Source organism: Coturnix japonica, chromosome 4 (assembly GCF_054131305.1).
Source record: "Coturnix japonica strain WE chromosome 4, WE-NBRP24, whole genome shotgun sequence".
Classification (NCBI taxonomy): domain Eukaryota; kingdom Metazoa; phylum Chordata; class Aves; order Galliformes; family Phasianidae; genus Coturnix; species Coturnix japonica.
The window spans coordinates 17,577,701-17,596,825 of NC_140666.1; the positions used below are offsets into that span (position 1 = coordinate 17,577,701).

General features: G+C 41.5%; 1 protein-coding gene and 1 long non-coding RNA gene across 2 annotated transcripts; one reads left to right on the top strand and one right to left on the bottom strand.

The window, feature by feature from the left end:
* Positions 1 to 459: 459 nt before the first annotated feature.
* LOC107312798 (terminal nucleotidyltransferase 5C-like) lies at positions 460 to 16,691 on the bottom strand. Its single transcript, XM_015860508.3, has 3 exons — positions 16,535 to 16,691; positions 10,103 to 10,225; positions 460 to 5,994 (listed from the first exon to the last, which is right to left on the bottom strand). Exon 3 carries the CDS (start codon positions 5,973 to 5,975, stop codon positions 4,800 to 4,802), a length of 1,176 nt encoding a protein of 391 aa, XP_015715994.2. The 5' UTR covers positions 5,976 to 5,994; positions 10,103 to 10,225; positions 16,535 to 16,691; the 3' UTR covers positions 460 to 4,799.
* Positions 11,369 to 14,478, top strand: LOC146760961 (uncharacterized). Its single transcript, XR_014945181.1, has 2 exons — positions 11,369 to 12,282; positions 12,962 to 14,478. It is a non-coding gene; the product is annotated as an uncharacterized LOC146760961 (long non-coding RNA).
* Positions 16,692 to 19,125: the final 2,434 nt, after the last annotated feature.

A 19,125-nucleotide genomic window follows, 5' to 3' on the forward strand; every position in this document is an offset into this window, starting at 1 on the left:
TGCTCCCTGCTTCCACCAAATGGGCTCATCATTACTGTATGTGAACCCAAGCAGCATCTCTTGGTACTGCGTGGTTGGCAATGTGAGGGGACAGCATGCAATTAATACTCAAATCTGGGATCTCTGACCTCTAACACCAGGCCAAAACCTCTGGCATACTTGTTCTCTTCAGGAACCAGGAGAGCCTGTAGGGTCCAACCCAAGGCAGAAAAAAACAGTATTGATTTGGTCCTTTCAACAAAACTGTTAGAAATCAATAACCAATAGATCAGAACCCAGCCCAAGCTGCCAGCCCTCTGAAAACCCAGAATTTGTAGGACTTTCTTTGACCACTTCCCAACACCACCGGTGCAAGTCAGTGCTCATTTATGCAGTGCCTGGATAAATGTCTTCAGATTTATGTGAATATGCATTCATAGTAAGTTAAATGTATTCTTATGCACGTGTAGAGCCAAATAATTTGTCGAGTTAAGTATTCATTTTATTTACCCAGCAGACAGTCGTCTTCATTACATAAATATATAACTAGGCACTTAAAACGTGAGCATTTGACACAAGCCTGTTTGACAAACCAGTTTGGAGGCACTGTAACATATCACAGATGTTTATGAGCATCTGATTTTAGCCTTAACTGTCTGACTGCGGGATTGGTGCTAGCTCGGAGTCTGTGGCTTATTGACCCAACAAACCACAACCAAACCTTTCCCACTTGCAGTCAAGACACTCCAGTCTGGTTGCCCAACATCCCCAGCAAAAGTCAGCATATTTGGGCTGACATCCAGACAGAATAGTGAGTATATTACAAGGAAACCATTCATTTAACAAGAAAGTTATTTTAATGATTGCTTCCCAAATACCCAAAGGCACTAGTCAACACTGTGGACTAATGACCTACAGATCTGTGTGATCAATACACATTTTTAGCATTACAATGTATTTTGTTTTTTTTTTTTCAACAGCTTCAGATGGCACATTGTATGAAATACCTCTTCTCTCCAATGTAACAGCTTTCTTTCTGCATACCTTCCCATTTCTTTAGATAAACGGAAAATATATCGAACTAAAACTGACCAGTAAGAATCCTGGTTACTCTGACTTGTCTGAACTCAGTGCTGTTCTTTCTCCAGGTATTTCTAAACATCATGTTGGATATTTGCCTGTGTAACTCCATATCCAAGTTTGTGTTGATGTAAATCCTCTAACGTAAGTCAAATTACATAGCTAAAAAATCAAAGTGGCACAGTGGTAAATCGGATCCGTTATTTTACAGGATCAGTGTGACACAACAGACAGTATAACAGCTTGACCAAGGACAGTTTTACATTTCTTTTTATCCATCACAAAAACCTCTGTAATATGTGGAGTATAAAGCACACAAGTTACGTTTTAAAGGAACTACTGGAAAGTATATGCTTCAAATGGACCTTTTACAACATAACACAAAATTCAAAAGACTTTTCTTAGGAAAGCACTTAAAACTTTAACAAATACATCCTGACGACATTACATTACCGTAAACCTTGTGAAGTTTTGTGATTAAATAAAATCAGCCTTACAATTCCAGGTATTGTAATTATTGAACAGATCATAACAACATGATATACTGTAAATGTGAAGCTTAGGATACTGGTGCTGAGAGGATCCTCTCAATTCTTTGTAGATTTGCACGTAGTGAAATAGGTAACAGCTGAAGTAGAGGTTGAAGTATTACGTTTTACATATTGTTATCAGTGCTTTGCAAGCAGTGGTCTATATAACATCATCTCCATTCTAAAATAATGTTACGGCATCAATACTATCTTAAAAACCATCCCCAGTTCAAACTCTGCTGCCAGATCTCCTTCAACATTTGGAAGGAAGTATTTAAAAGACAACGTGAGATATTGTTAATGACCTGTGTACGTGTAGACCTTACTGAAGCTTCAAAATGGAACTACCTGTAGGTAAGAAATACAAGACCTTTTCAATAAAGTTAAAGGGTTTAGTTATACCTGAGTCATTTTTGCATATTGGTGTCTTTGTACCTTTAGGTACTCACAGAAATCCTTTGCACTTTTTGGGGTCTCACCCAAAGTCCATTGGAGATGGGTGGATCCTCCCCACTAGCTCAGTGGACTTTGGCTGAGTCCTAACTTATCTAACCTGGATCTATAAACAAAGATGTAGGACAGTGAAATATATATATATTTGAATGAGTAGCTGCTGTACAAGTGGACAGGCTGGTTCATACAAATCCGGAGTTCATTATTTGCATGAGTGATTCAAAACAGAATTGCGGTCCTTTCTGCAGGGGGAACATGGGTACATTTCTACTTGGTTTAAAACAAAACAAAAAAACACTTCTGAAGGTAGTGGGTCACGGGATATACCCAATATATTGAGATCACCCCTCCTTAGTTGATCTGCTTTCTGTTTCTTGAGGCATTCGACCCATTTCTCCTCCCACAAAGTGAGAGAACGAGGAGTGGAGGAGTAATAAGTTGCTGTAGCAACGTAACGTTATGATCACAGGTCAATGGAGCTGGGCTAAGTCAAGCAGACTCAAGGAGTGCGAGAGCCAATGCAGGCACTGAGTTGCCTGACTCCTGCAGGTTTGTCTGGGCATCCCAGCTGTGCACAGCACTGCTTGCAGCTCATGGCCCTGCAGAGAGCATGTGCTGAGCAAGCACAAGCAGGGGTGCAACTAAAGTAAGGCTCTTTCAAAAATTCACAGTGCTGTTTATTCTGGAAAACACGAAACTAAATCTAAAGGTGCACTCTATGAAATACATAACTCAATTAATACAAATAAAAAAGCACCGTGTTTGACTCCATTTTGCTTCTGGCAGGGAATCTCTTCATAGCGTTGCGGCATTTGATAATGTAGCAATTAGAACTGCCTATTCCATAAAATATAGTTTAACCAATGGACGAGATACTAGTGGCAGTGAAATAAACTGTGCCTTTAGACGTGGAATTGGACTTGAGTAATCAGAGAAACCAGTGGTAAAATCCTTCAAGGAAAACATCACCAATTGAATCAACTTTCAAGTAGATCGATATACTCTCTTCATGTTGTACTTCTAATTCATTATTCTGCACGATGTTTTTTGCACTGTATTTTACAGAAAAGGATGAACTTTAGTGATGATGGTCAACAAAGTTGTCTTTGAACGGCTCCTTGTTCTACTGTGCAGGCATATGATGGGGGAAGAAATGAAAGCTACATTTCACTGGTAAGTCGAACATCATAGACCTTACATAGCTTGTCAATGCTTTAAAATATTGGTGTGTAGCATATTTCTGTGCAAAATAGATCAGATGCTCTTTTCCAAGTAGCAGAAATTTCTAAGACCTGACACTTCTTGTAAATAGATAAAATGTACTCGATGCTTTTAAAAATGAGGAGGAGGACACAACATGAACCAGTAATGAACACCAATGTGACACAGTGACACGTTAAGCATCAGATGTACAAAACTCTGTTGCTTGCATTTCCAGTTGACTGTTTTGATTTTAGAACCACATCCCTTCATTCCCCTTTCCATCACTTTTCCTCACTGTACCCCATTCAGCAGCTACGCTGGAGGTGTTTTGGAGAGAACAACCTCAGCACCCTCTGTTCCAAACCTGCTTGTACTGAGGCCAGTGGTGCAAAGGGTGTATACTTCTCTTTCCCTTCTTGTCACTCAGGAGCTCTCTGGCACAACTGCAGGCAGCATTCTAACTCTCAAGGAGCAACTGGCACAGGGAGGCACTTATGTGACATGTTTAAAACTTATCTTTGGTAAACACACATGGGAATTTGCAACGCTTCCTGAACATAAGAGAAATTTTCATTTGCTACTGGTGTATGAGTGCAGGTAAAGAAGCTGACATATAACATTGCCATTATAAAACATCATTTGGGGGGCGCTACTGGCAATGGTTTGTTCTAATTCACCTAAAACAGTCAGGGACTGTTCTTTCTTTTCCCTTGACTTTGTTTATTATGCATTGAAGCATCTCTGATCAATAACAAATTAGCAATAGAAAGCAAGCCCTGGGTGCTCAATTTTCACTTTCTTTCTCATTCTATTACCTTGTTGTTCAGGGCTAATCTAATCAGAATAGTAGTATCTCTTTTATTACCTGTGAGTCAGAACTTGGGATTCAGCACTTAAGCAGCCAAATCTCTCACTCACATCGGCAGAAATTTTGGATACCCAAATAGTCTGATTCTGCTCGTAGTAAGGGATACTTCATCTCAAGCCCTACTGAGGAGTACTCCACTGGGGAAGGGGCCTCGTGTCTCTGGTGGGAATGACCAGACAGAGCTTACAGAGTGCACTCAGTGCACCCACAAACAGTCCTTTGTTGTGCAGTTTCAAAAGATGCTGCAAATGAATGGTGTTGGAACCTGCATGGGTATAACTGTTGGATGCTCTAGTGTAAAGTACCCAGCAATTCTGGAATTATACTTAGAGGGATTTGATTAGCTTAATTTTACACTTTCCAAATTTTGTTTAAGAATTTATTAGAACCCAGAACTCAGTGCATTTCATCTTATAAAATTAGAGTAATTTATATCCTTCTCTTTTCATCCAAACGTATAGCCCAAACACAAGTGGGGGACATAAATACATCATCATGAATAATGACAGACATTTATCTTATGATCTGCTTGAAGGTGTTTGAGACACTGACCAAATAACTTTGGCAACTTGCACAAAAATATGTCCTTAAATCAACAGTGATAGTAAAACTTGGTTGAATGAGGCCTTTATTACGCAGAGAACTGGAAAGAGAGGAGTGCGAGTGCTGAGAAGGTTACTGTGTTCCTAAACCATGCCGCTTTGCATTGGTATGTGAAATGGGTATGGCTGGTAGATGATAGGTGGCTGTCCATGAGCAATGTAATAATTGCTGAAGTTTCTGTCACTGATATACGGAGCAGGCTGATAATAACATGTTACATTAGCTGCATTTGGGATAATATTTTGTTCTCCGAGGACTTTTAAAGCCAAAATTGTAATCATATTCAGAGTTTGTCTTCGCTCATGTCCCATGAGACAGACTGTGCTCTCGTTTACAACTCCACGCAGAGTCATCAAGTAGTCATACTTGCTTTTTTCTTCCCCGATGAAGTGGTTGCGCAGATATGACTCAATTTTCCTTTGCTGTTCAGCAACATCTGGAAAATCAATGAAGAATCTGGAGCACATGTAACGTTCCAGAGATTTAATTTCAGCCTCATCTGCTGGCTTAAAGTCACGAACCAGGAGATTGCTGTACTTCAGAAGGCCACCTCCTCTGATTTCCTCAGGGTTCCTTGTGGAAATCAGTTTGTATCTTAAATGGTCCATTGCTTCATTGAAGTCTCCATACATACTCTCTGCAATAATAGTGGGGTGAGAGTCTTCTGTCAGTTTGCAGTCTGTTTCTCTGTAAACATTTAAGATGGAGTCCAGCACAATTTGGAAGGAGTCCACACTGAACTCAAACTGTCGCCTGAGCGAATTAACAAACTTTAGCTCCACATTCTTGCCGCTGTTGTTTGACAGCGAGATGAGGCTCCAGCGATCGTGATCATTGGAGACCTTGACCATCTTCTGCACGTAGGCATCTTTCATAGTCTGGGCAGTGATTTTTTCCTTATTAACACATTTTGGCAAAAAGTCCAATAGGCAATTAAGAACTGCCTCCTTAACAACCTGAAATTCAAGCTCGCTTGGAAGTTCCACCCCAAAAATGATGTCTAGGTCCTTATAGCTTGTTCCATTCTGCTTCACTAGGATGTGGCTAGCTGTTGAACCATTCAGGCGGATATCTCGGATGTTGATCTTCTTTTCAATGAGCTGCTCCTTAACAACACGAATTATATCCTTCGGTTTTACTTCCAGTGTAGGAAAATTCCCTCTTCCATGAATGGGTATTACCTCTGCTAAAACTTGATCCAGGATTTTAATCTGATCCCAAGTGAGACTACTGAACCTGTGGTCTAAGTCCTCAGTCATTGTGATGTAGGTTGGCTAACTATGGAGAAACAGAAACAAAGAGAAAAATGTTAGAATTTACTCAAATACAAGAGAGCCTGCATTTCACTCTGCAATGGCAAAAACATCTCGTGTCCTCTGTTCAGTGACAAAGCAGTTCCATTTACACAGAGACACAATCCGAATTAACTTTCTGAGTGAACTACTGCACTTCTCACAGGCTTTTAATTGAATTTTAATGCAGGTCAGGTTTTAATCCTGCTGTGAAACTGTTGTGTTATTGTATAATAAGTCAAAGCCAATGCAATAAACCATACAGATTTCATTTAAAACTACTCGGAGGTTAATAACATGTAATACTTGCTGGTTGTAATGAAACTCCAAATTTCCTTGAGCTAAAATGAGCAAATTGAGTTATTTCTGTCCTGTCTAGAATGTTCCTTATATCTTCATTCACTTGCACAATGAATAAATGATGCAACATGCTCGTTGTTTACTCAGTCAAATGCCTTGAATGTACTTTGGTCTCTATGGCTTTATCTATATGCATGCACACTTTAATACCACTTCTGACAATTTAAAACTGGATATCCAATAACTGTGCAGTTGTATTCATTATATTTCTGACGCAAAATATTTTCCTTCTGTTCCAGTAACTGTCCAACAGCAATCAGAAATCAGTGCTGCAAGTTGGGGTCTGCAGAACTGAAAAGAAAACCCCTCCAGTCTGCACTTGATACCCTAAAACTTCTCAAGACAGCCAGCAAAGAAGTCAGTCTAGAAGACAAAGGATAAAGCTCTGGATCTAGAATTCCCCAGCTTATATTTTGCTTATCTTCATATCAACACATTACGTAAGCAGATAGACCTTAGCACGGGTTATTTATTTACATCCTGTTTTTATTATCAAAAATAGCCACAACAGAAAGATGCTGTGAATTCTACAAGTAGTTCAACTGTGAGTGAGCGAGGTTGGAAGGAGAGGGTTTTGCATAAACTTTGTTGTAAATCTGTCTTATGGTTATGGTTTGGGTAGACCAAACTAACCACTGCTAGTTTTAGAACTGCTACATAAGGAGAACTTGTATGTTATGTGACTTACCTGTTATTACTTAACTTTGAAAGAGCTTTCTGAGGTTAATGCTGTGATTAAAAAACAACAAGGGGCTTTGAGAAGGGAATGTTTGAACCCCTTTATTGAGAAGAGGAACCCACTTGAAACTCATTTGGAAAGCTGGAAAATGGAAGCCCTAAGATTGGAAATCCATCCTTTATTTTTACATTTTATTAGCCATTTTAGATCTCATTGCTATACACTGAGATTTAAAAATGACAGTAAAAGGTAATGTCACTGAGTAGACAGGTTTGGGTTTTCTTTTAATTGTATAATTTTTGCACAGTATGTAACAGTACATAACTCTGCACCTCCTTAGAAGGATTTTCTCTCGTTCTTTCCCTTAATCTTGTTAGGGAACAAGAACAATTCCCAGGCAATTTTATAGTCATTAGGAACCTTATTTCTTAAGTAGAGGCAAATTTATTTACTGAGGTGTTCAACCTAATGGCAGGAGTTATTATTAATACAGGTAAAACTCAGAGGCAATAAATCAGCAGAAATCTTAAGACCATAATTAGTCAAAGCGCTGTGTAAAGTGAGTGAGATGGTGAGAAATGAGAAGGCAGCTCACTGCGGGTGCCCCTGTGCAATGAGGTGAGTGAGAAGGAGCGCTGGGTTCATGGGAATGGAGGCTGAGTGTTAGCTTTGTTTTCAGCTGTAATTGCATGGAAACAGAGAACTGGTGATGTCTGCAAGGGAGGGTAATCTTGGAAGAAAGATGTATCTTGTGCCCCATTGCCAGCAGCTGCACCATTTGGGTGACTATGTGTGACAGAGAGCTGTCACCTTGCAGGACCTGCCTTCCTCAGGTCTGGCTGTTGATCCCTGCCAAAGAACAACCTTCCTGTGACTCCTTCCATGGGAACTGCTGGAAGTATTTTGTATGCTTTATATTCAGAGTTCTATCTTGAAGTCCAGCCATAGGCAAATGGAAAGCTGCATAAACACTATCACTGTGACAGTGAAAAGAACAAATAGCCTTCCAATTGTGTATTGAAAAGTGTTACTTTTCCTCACCTCATGATCATTTGGAACTTACTGAAATTCTCTTCTAGGGACTTTTTAGGTGTTTTTGCTTTGTTTTGTTTTGTTTCTGGGGTTTATACTTTTACTATATACTGCATTGGACCCTGAATTCTCACCAGTCTAAGATCTTTGGACCAAACAACTCTCAGTTTGGTTTCACAGTAATAAAAGATTTAGTTAACCAACTCTTAGCATTCTGCCATATACCAGCTTCGTAAGAAAATAAAAATAAAAATAGGACTATATCTGGCTTTACAGCTCAATCAGGAAAGTCTGCCAGGGTAATGATAACTTTAATGCTGCACACAATTTTCATGGAAACAGATGCAATCTAGAGGACAGTCTCATCAAATTTAGCTCATATTTTACCAGTAAACTGTTTAAGAATCTCTTTTTATGTGCTCTACAACACTGCTGCAGTATATTTTCAAAGGGTTTGCAATATGCTGGCATTGTCAAGCAGAATACATCTGAAATAGTTTTTGTGCAGCTGTGTTAGCTCTAGTCTCTTCTCTTTGATTTTGTCTACTGCCCAATTAGTCTGTTTTACAGCAATTATGTGGAATACTTAAATGCTCCAGTTGTCTTTACCTTTGTCTGCACCTGAAGCCAGTTGCTAAGGGACCTTTTAGAAATCAAGTAAGATGCCTTGTCAGCTGCTGTAGTAGCTTTGCATTCTACCATTTGGGGATTTACCCCAGAGATACTGAAAGTGGCTGCTGCAATTCTCCCCTAATGGCTCGGTTTGCTTTTGCTCCAGTACACGTTACATGCATCATTAATGATTTCTATGATATCTTGCTAAGGCTTTATTTTAATTCAGTGGCACAGTTCTCTAATAAGCTGGACATTTTCAAGTGTTTTTCATATGTAGTGACTTAAGGACTGCAGCTGGCTTTAGCTCTGAAGGCAAGAATGTTGAATGTGGAAGGAGGCCTGAGTGTAATTTGAATGTGCGTGAGTGATTCAGAAGCAATAAAGCACCTGGGGCATCTTAAATGTGAGCATATTTAAACTAGATGGACAATGTTTTCCATGAGTTTTTCCTTCCATTACTGTTAATGCGTACAGTGAAGATACTGTTTATTTTTCCTGTTATTGTGAGATAACGCATGATTTGCCATAAGTTTTCAGTACAGTTACCATCAAGTTACCCTGAAATAACAAATAATAACTCAAGGCCATATGCTCTTCTCTGGTGAGATAAAGCTGCGTGGTGTGCAAAATAGGCTTAAGTAGAAAGCAGTTTGCTTTGACTGTGCCACAAAATATCACCTTTAAGGATAGAACAAGCAAGGAAAAGGGAAGCAAAGGCATTATCAACAAAAGTGTGGACTACCTTTTCTTTGACTCAACCTGATAAAGATACCCAACGCAGCCACGTACCAGCCAGGATCACCCCTTCTCACAAACTAAACTGATTTGCAGACAGTACGGCACAAGGGCAGCCAAACTCTTCCTCAGCACAAAGCTGGGAAAAAGAACTGAGCAACCTATACCCTCTGCTGAAACGTTGCAGGATATTGGCTCACTGGTTTGGGTGTTCTTAGAAGGGACAAATAAATAGGGAGTTTACTTTGGGCAACTGATACTGATACATAATCTATACAATGTCATCCTGCAGATTAGGGTGTTTTGGAGGCTGAATTTTTTCATCGTGACTCACAGTATGTTTGCTCTCAGCTGCATGTGGGTATAATGGGGTAGCCTTTTCACTGTGCGTTTTTATCAGCTCCCACAGCACATGAGGTTCCTCCTTACATGGCCTCCAGGTTCAAACAAAGCGTGTCCTCGTAAATAGCATGGTATGAGGTATATTGAGTCTTCTCATTTCTTCTTAACTACTTCTGTAACTCAAAATAGTGGTGGTATGCAATATTTGGTCTATTTTGGGTTGTGGTCATCATTGAGAAGTTACTACTTTACATAAAGATCATTTGTACTCCTGAATGCATCCTATGGGCTAATTTCTGAATAATGTTTCCACAGAGAATCTCAGGCTTACCGTAGCAGGACGATTGGCAAGCATGTATTTCAGCAGAGTTAATAGGATGACTCACTGGATCCTTTGGTAAAAATATGGATTGTCATCTTGTCACTGCTAAAAACATGCACCTCCCAGGGAAAGCTACAGGGGAAAAAAACAAACAAACAATAACTTCCTTTTTAAGATAAATGTTAACTATCAGTCACCTGCCTCACATAATAAATCATGCATTATGACTTGGCAGTCCCTCAGTCATAACAATAGCATTTTAAGTCAGAAACAATAAGGTAAAAGCAATGGCAAGGCACAGAAGTGCTCAAAAAGTCTCTGGGTTTCAGGTCGTACTTAGTCCTCTGCAAGGATGTTAACAACCTGCTATTTTCCCTAAGGGATTAAGAAAAAGTACTTAACGTTATTGACAGACATGCAAATGAGAAGAGACAGCGGAATCATAGAAAAAAATTAGTGCTAATAACAACTCAGCAAAATTAAATATAAGAAATTGTGAAATTGCTTCAAATGCTTCCTAAAAATGTGTACAGATGATGGGAAGGTCTTATTTCTCGGCAGACTGGGCTGTTGGTTCATTTACAGTAAGCCCAGTATTCAGCCTATTGCTGGAATTTCCATGCACCGAATGGCCTTTGACTGGCTAAGTAGGAATTGTAGCTATTTTTGTTAATAATTGCATGTGATCATAGAGGCACTTCTTTGTATTGGTTTCTCCTTTCAAAGATATGTTGACAGCAAGGCAGTCTTTTGGAAACCTTCATTCAAAGACCCTCATCTCAGTGTCCCATCCCACAAAGTTCAGAGCAACTAGGAAAGGTTCTTTATCCCAAGGAGCACCCCGTCCAGCATATGACTTCATATGGGTGTGAACTTACTCCCTATTGCTGAGTTATGCTTTACAATCTCCTCTTTTAGGCTGGAAGTATATATGCTTCTGAGTAAATAAAACTTAGAAAGTATGATTTGAGTGTAAATATATGCAAGAAAAGCTGAAATTGTAGTCAGGAAGGTGTGGACTGTAGCATTCACTTTATTAAGAACATTATGGTGGTTCTTTTCTGCCATGCTACAGCAATTGTATCTTCATCACTGAACATGCTATATAGGCTGCCAACAGCCTAGGACTCTTTCCTCATGTCCTTGCTGTGCCAGGACCTATCTGCAGCTCTCATATGCTTTCCAACTCATGATGGGCTACTGACTGAATGATTGTGCGTTCCCTGTGTTGCTATCCAGATCCATGCAGTGTAAGCTAATGTTTGTAGCTGGGAGTACAAGGGCTTGTCTAGCAAGTGCTGATGTCTGTTTAGGCTGAGAGCAAAGAAGGCAATCTTTCCTTGGCAAGGAAAAGAGGTAGAAGAGTCTCAGCATGTGGAGTCTGGCCTTCTGGAGGGAAAGTCAGACAAATGTATAGCCATTCACTTCAAAAAATACATACTTTGGTCTTTTTAACAAGGAGCTATTGTTATTTCTTTCTGAGTGAGGGAGAAAGATTTAATGGATATATAATATCCATTAATGAACATACCATTGTGATAGATAGATTAACACTGAAGTAGAATTGATGGCTTCCCTGGTGATATATAGGGGAAGGAAAGACCCATTTTTATATAATGCATTCATAAAAAAAGCAGCTGAGATGGATGAAATGCTTTGGCTGTTGGGACCTTATTCTCAATGGCTGCCTTCTACTGGCTCAGTCATTACAGGAAAAAGTGTACAATTTCATTATTCCCTGCTCAAGGTTTCCATTTTTTTTTTCTAACTGAAGAAAAAAAAAAGACTTTTATCAACAATTTTATCTCAAATATCATATTTTTGTGTCCTTGAATTCCAAATGTGAATGGTGATGATATGTACTAACAAATTCATTTCCAAGTCTCTTCCTCCTCTAGTGTCTCTGTGCATAAAGAGCTGAAGTGTATAATGACAGTGTATGGCTCTGCGTCATGGGCTCCCAGCACTCAGCAGTGCCCAGTTCTGCAGGACTGAGAGCCAGGGGCCAAGGGATGCTTGCCTGCCCTTCCTGCCTGCCAGTTCCCCATGCAGCATCTGATTGCTCTGCAAAGCCCTTCAGACTAATACCAAAATCTATTTATTCGCTCTAGATACCAGTGACTCAATCTGAAGCTCACTTACCAAAAAAACTATATCGTGATGACTAAACTGCAGCAAAAGCAGGCAAGGTAAGGAGTGAAGCAGTCCATCTATTAACCATCTTTGTAATTGTCTCTCCTCTTCAAATGCCAGAGAGGGAGGGATGAGCTAAGCAGAGAGCCACTGCAGTCCCCACAGCAGATTTAGGCTGCTTTTTGAAGATTAAAGGCATCATAAAGTCCAGGCTCTCCTCAGAAACTATATCAAAGGGGTTTCCTCCCCTCTTGTACATCAAGAGAGACTAAGCAAGTCATAGAGTGGTCCCACGAGCCTGTCTGGTGGATGGCCCTGGTTATGAGAGCATAGGAGAATGACACCAGGCTTTGAGGTCAGGTCTATTTTGAGGGGATTCCTACATAATGTGAGCAGTACATTGGACTGAATTCTTTCTTTCATTGAATGTACCAGAAAATGCTGTACCTTGCTAGAAGCTGTACTTAGTTGATTCAATCAATGAAATGCATTTTTGTTTTCTGAATCAGTACTGAGCCATTGATGCATCAAGGCTGGTTTTTGATAGTGTGTACTGTAGCACAAGGCACTTGGAGAGGTTTCTGTGGGGTGAGCCGGAAAGCCAAAGACAAATGTGCTTGTGTTCCACAAGGACCTGTCAGCATCACCTCTGCTCTACTCTGCATATTTTATAAAAGTATTTGCTATTAAGCAATCAGCCTGCTTCACTCCAGAACTATTTTCATTTTATGGCAGAAAACATGAACTCTGTGCTGTCTCCCTGTTGATTTGCTGAGCACCTCAGGGCCCCTTGGAATACAGGCCATCGATGACTGCTGCAGTAAAATCCTGAGCTTAAACTGAATTGGAAGAAACTCCTGTGTCCTGAACCTGGTTTGGCTGGCACCCTCTAAAGAACATGAATCTAACATCTAACTCATAAGGTAGGATATGGGTTTTAGTCAAGGATCACTGTATCTCCAACTGTTTGTTTTTATTGCTCTTTGTGCTTACAATGTCAACGCATAAATATAATTCATATTTTTATGAATTAATTTCCACAGTTATATTAGAATCCTGTTCTCTGACTACATAATGCAGTAGTGGGATTTCTTTTTAATGTTCTTTTCCCCAACTTTATGAGTTACACCGTAGCACTGGGGGAAATACATAAATTATTTATTAACTTAAAGCACTTGCTGTACAAAAATTATTCTTAATGTTGCATCAGCAAGAGCTTGAATCCCCCTAGAAAATCACTTTTTGATAACTGAAACGTTTTCCAGATTTATGTGATAAAGTAGGAACTACATACAACATCAGGCAAAGGATTATGACTGCAGCAGCAGCGCCAGGAAACTGCTGCTCTTCCATGGTGAAGGTAGAATGAAAAGTCTCTGTTGACACTATTACTAAAATGCAGAAAGAATAAAACGATGATCAACCAAAGAAAAAGGCTTGAGCCCTGCAGCAAAGATGTGTGTATTCATGACTTTTCCATCACTATCAATAATGCATAATGACCATCATGTAGATGACGACACCAACTGTTGAGACAGGCTGAGTCAAGCTTTCTATCACTAAATGTGAAAAAACATTCAACTTGACATTGGATGTCAGAAAGGTAGGACCTGCTAGATAAGCAAAGATCCAGTAGAAAGGGTAATGGAGAAGAAAATCAGCTGATGCTGACATAAATCAACATCTGTTGTACCAGTTTGTGGTGCTCTATGGAGGGAAACTTTTCTTTGTTGTTAATATGTACTGAAATAAACAGCTTTTGGAGCCACAAAAATATATCATTTAGGAAAAAAAAGGATGTGCTAATTCTTTGTGAGCGCTCATACAACATAAAGAACCTACATTCAATATGATGTTCAAATTTTACAGCTATGTTCTTTCTTTAGTTAATGCACTCTGATTCTGCATAGGGGTGGACAGTAGGTATATCGCTATTCCCTGTGGTATCTGAGGTCCTGGACTGATGCTCTGAATAATTATTTTTGCATAAAGATCATGGTGACAAAGGAAGAAAGGAAGACTGTGGCTTACATATCTATATATCTCTTTATAAATAATATTTCAATTGGCATGAATTCGGTTCCTCTGGTGTAAAAGAACTGGCTCATTGGTTGGGCACATGACCTGAAGGAAGGAAATTGAGCTCTCTTCTACTTCATGCAGTCCCACCAAACCATCCCTACTCTATGCTCCGATGATCAAATTTGGTTTGGAGTTTGCCTACAACTCTTTAAACTGTTCCTGGGCTTTATCCTGTACCACTGAAAACAGTTAATTGGAGTCATACATGTAGGATGTATGCTTATATATCTTACATACAAAATGTCTTACATCCATAAGACAAATACTCTCCCCGTATGGAGATGCCAATCAAGCTTCTGGGAATTCAGCACTGTTGGTAATCTCAGTGTGACCCACCATGGATCATGAATGAAGGAGGGAAAGCAGAACATCAGCTGTTGACGTTTCCACCTGCTGCTGTGCCCTGTGCTGGTGGCACAAACCAAGCCCATTCCAGTTCCCATGCAGGAGATGCACAGCCATGGCACATGGAGCTGATCACAGAAGCTGAGAGGCAGGCATGCTGAGAAACTGACCTGGATTAGGAATACTTACAAAATCAGGTAGAATTTCATTCTTTCCAGCAGTGCTAATTAATGAATTAATTTCCACTGCCAGCCTAAATGCAGAGTAATTTACTCTACAAAATAACTCCACTGAATGTGATTTCAATGTGATCTTTCAAGGAGTTTCACCCACTTATCTGCCTTAGAGTGGATTCATAAATTACAGGAGCCTACTGTGTCAGCAGTTACTTCTGAACTTGGGCAGGAGCTGCTCGCATGCTCTGCAGGGCAGGAAGTTAAGTTCAGGGCTTTGCTCACAGGGGTCAGCATTAGACATCTCTCTTTCTGGCAGCTGAATCATTACAGGTCACCCAGTCCTTCCTACAGTGTTGTATGTCTGATGCCTAATGAGGCAAAACAACTGAATTGACTGTAAAGTTATGCCTTTAATGCAAAGCTGAGCAGGGATAGTGTGCAAGCAACACTGTGACAAGGTCACAGGTCTGAAGCAACAACAAATTAGGATTGTTGCTATTCTCTTTAAACTTAGCTGTAGGAGTGCAAGAATGCTGAGGTATAAAAGAGAAAATAGAATCCCGGCCCTGCTGTTCTCCCCTCTGTACATTGGTCCCTCATTCCCTGCTCCCAGGTGCTGCACACAGGGGAACAGCTGGGCAAAGGACGATGTTCCCATTTCTGAGTGGGACACACACAAGCCACATCTCACTCTATTGGTTAAGGAAAGCATGAGCATAAAGTGTGGGAGAGAGACCCTGCTCCCAGTTCGCTTTCAGTTATTATTCATTTTGTGGCCTTTAACAGTGATCCCCATCCTTATTCATACCTACCCTGTGCTTTTTATAGGAGGCACGAGAAAACAATTGCTATCAACATAGTATGTGGAAGGCAATGCGAGTGCCTGTACAGTCAACCATGCTCTTTCTGATGGAATAATAAATTCGTTGTAAGATTTGCAGTAGCTTAACAGATGTACCAGAGAGATGTGCATGCAGATTGGAGAAGGCAGTGAGTGCTGAAGATGCATTTTCACATTGAGGAGATGGGACTGCATGCAGATCTCGTGATCCAGAGCTGCTGAGAACCAGCTTGGCTTTGCACGGACAGTGATACCTACAGGAGCAGCACTTCTAAGCACTCTGGCTCAGAGACCCCCATAGGTCCGGCTGTCACCTCTGTGTGGAGAACAGATTGCCCCAAGGTCTACATGTAGGCGATAGGAGAAGGCCTAACCCACAGCACGTGTGCTGCAGCAGGGCGGGCTGCTCCGTGCTGTCCAGCCGAGGTGACAGAGCTTCCAGCATCGAACCCGACAGTGAGTGGTGAATGGCACAGAGCTTCTCTGCAACTTCTACCGCTCATGTGGTGGTCTCAGCCGAAATTCAAGAAGTTTTCAGGATTCACGCAAAGCACGCCAACATCAGAGCAGCGCTTGTGTGCGAGGAGCAAACCCCGAAGCCAAAGAACCACAGCAAATTGACCAGATCCCTCTTTTTATAAGTTGATAAAGTTGTTCAACGGAACACACCATTCGGAGGCCAAACCCGAGGCCACCCCTCCATATCTCGCAAAGTTTGCCCTCCGCAGCCCATCCACCGTCCTTCACCACCACGCAGCTCCTCCCGCCCGGCCCCGTTCCCCTTCCCGGCCGCCCAAACGCGGCGCTCGGGGGCTCGTCTCACCCTCCGGAGGTCCCGCAGCTTTCGGCCGACGGGGAACTTACCTCGCTGCCTCCTCCTCCGCAGGGGGACTCGCAGGGCCCGGCGTTGGTTCCGCGGCGACCGCTCAGCGCGCACCGTAGAGCCGCCGCCGCCGAGCCGGGGCCGCTGCTGTCCGCGGCCGCCCTGGTGCTGAAGCGGCCCCTCCCTCCAGCCCGCCCCCGCCGGGCCTTGTAGCGTAAATGGGTGGCCATGGCAACCCGCGTCACGCATCCCGAGGCGGGGCTCCATCCCTCCGCAGCACGGGGAGGGAATACGGGCGTTTAACGGCTTCACCGGGTACCTCAAGGCGCAGCTCAGCCCTCGCCTGGTGGTCGTCCGATGTGGGCATGCAGCCGCCGAAGTACTCCAGCCAACACATCTGTAGCTTCAGGGCCGCAAAGTAGAGGGCTCGCGGTGTTTCATCTGGCATAAGTGCGAGGACCTGCTCTTCAGTCACTTAAAATCCATCATTATGACCTAGACACAACACAGCGCTTCCCCTCGCGCTCATTTTCCACACAGCTGGCTCTGCAGAAGCTCTGCTGGGAGGCAGCCCCTCCATACAGGCTCCATATGCTCCTCAATATGCAGCGTGTCACTAATTCAGTTCTAGTTTCAAGTGATGAGCTTAGAAAAGCAGTTTTTTGAGCTGCGGGGTTCTAAAATTAAATCTCTTTGATCAATTTCTTAACTTGCTGGATGGAACAAATCCCTACGTGGAATTAGGTTATGGCATTTGTGATCTCCTTCGTTGCAGTACTAAATACTTGATAGTCGTCGTACAGTGTCTTCTCTGCCCACTGCGCATAACTAAAATGAAAGATAATTTACTTCAGTGTTCTGAGAAACGGTGCCAAATGGGTAAAGTTGTGATTTATTGTTGAAAAAGTGCAGATTCGATGCTATGATGACTCATGACGCTGAGCATACCTTGACAAGAACTGGCGATGTCAGTATTTTAAGCTAACGTTTACGACAGGCAAATCTGTATAATAACCTTAAAGAGCTACATCTGTACTTTAATTTACGGCACCCAGATACTTCTAGGCTGGCTCTTGCGTATTACACAACATCAAGATCTTAACCTGTCCTCTCAAGAAAAATAAAGTAAAAATTGGAGCAATCTGACCCTTGTTAAACACAAAAATCCCCAAACTGGCTGTTATCCTTTAGGGCCCTTACAAGCATCTTCAGTGTCTCTTTCCTCTTGAGAACCACTTTACGGAAGCATCAATAGAGCGCTACTGCAGGAACTACACAGCACTGAGTAATCAAAAAACCTGCTCATGAACCAACTTCATTGTATGTCTTAAATGTCAAATGCTCAGCACTAGTTTGTATTCCTAGCTGTCAAAGTAGACACATATTGGTGATGAGATTTTCATAACTCGCAAGCCCTCATAAACTCAATACAAACCAATGCTCCACTCATAACTTCACTCACAGCCCAGAAGTTACTCACCTGCACTCAACCAGTGCAGAATGAAGCCCGCAGCTCTGCCCAACACTTGTATGTCTGTGTTGGGTGATCGATTGGGTAAACCAATTAGTTAATGCATTATGAAAACAGCAACCAGGTAATGTCCAGCCCCATGGCTGGGTAAGAGAATAGCTCTTAGTGTACAGAGAAAAGCTTATGTTCAATGGCTGATAAACCTAATTTAATGCGAGGCAGGGAGAGCTGGATTTTCTTGGAACTGTGCCTTTACCTTCTTGCGCATTTTCGAGGAGGTGGGTGTAAATCTGTGCCATCGTGATGTCACCGTGCTAGTATGAATGGCCATATGCAGTCAGGCCAAAGGAATGATCACAGGGTTTGCTGCACTATATTTTGAGCAAGAGGAAACGTGGCAGAAGGTGCTGAATGAAAGAGAAGGACATCGGTGTGATGAACTCCACTGGGTCCACTGAGGTTGATGGGACTTTCTCTACCAAGCTCATTGAAACTGGGATTTCACCCAGCACATTTTGTTTGTTTTGGAAATGAGGATTTTAAAGGTAACTTCTGAGGGCAGGTCTCCTCTGCCATGTGGAAAAATGCTCTCTGAAGCCTGGACTCTTGCTGCCTCCTCTTGTTTTGGCCCTTATTCAAGAAAGCACTTAACACATACATAAACACCGTTCTCAAAGTTTTTGAGCAAATACCTACTTTGAGGATTTGCTTATCTCTAATCCATTGGTTAAGAAGTAAGATATTTCTCAATAGGAGTAAGAGTGGAGTAATCTAGCTGTAAATCCTTATCATTTATATCGTTTATAACAAGAGCTTAGTCATCTTTTGACCAGTGACGCACAGCACTGATTTCTTGCTGAATAAAATTTTAGAAGCACAGCCAATTTTTCACAGAGGCTTGGAACTGTGCCCTTTATCTGTTTTTATGCACTGCTCCAAGTACGTAGCATGGAAAGCCTAATGCAAGGTCAGGTTTTGCTAGAATAACAGCACCAAACTGCAGCCGTAGGGTCCAGCTCTACCAGCAAGTTTTATCAAATTCCATAGCGATTTTGATATGCAGAGTAAGTTCAAACTGTGGTAGTAATAAAGGCAGTTTAAAAATGAAGATTACCAAGCTTGGAATTGTAAAGGTCAGATCCTGATCTATGCTTCCCCCAA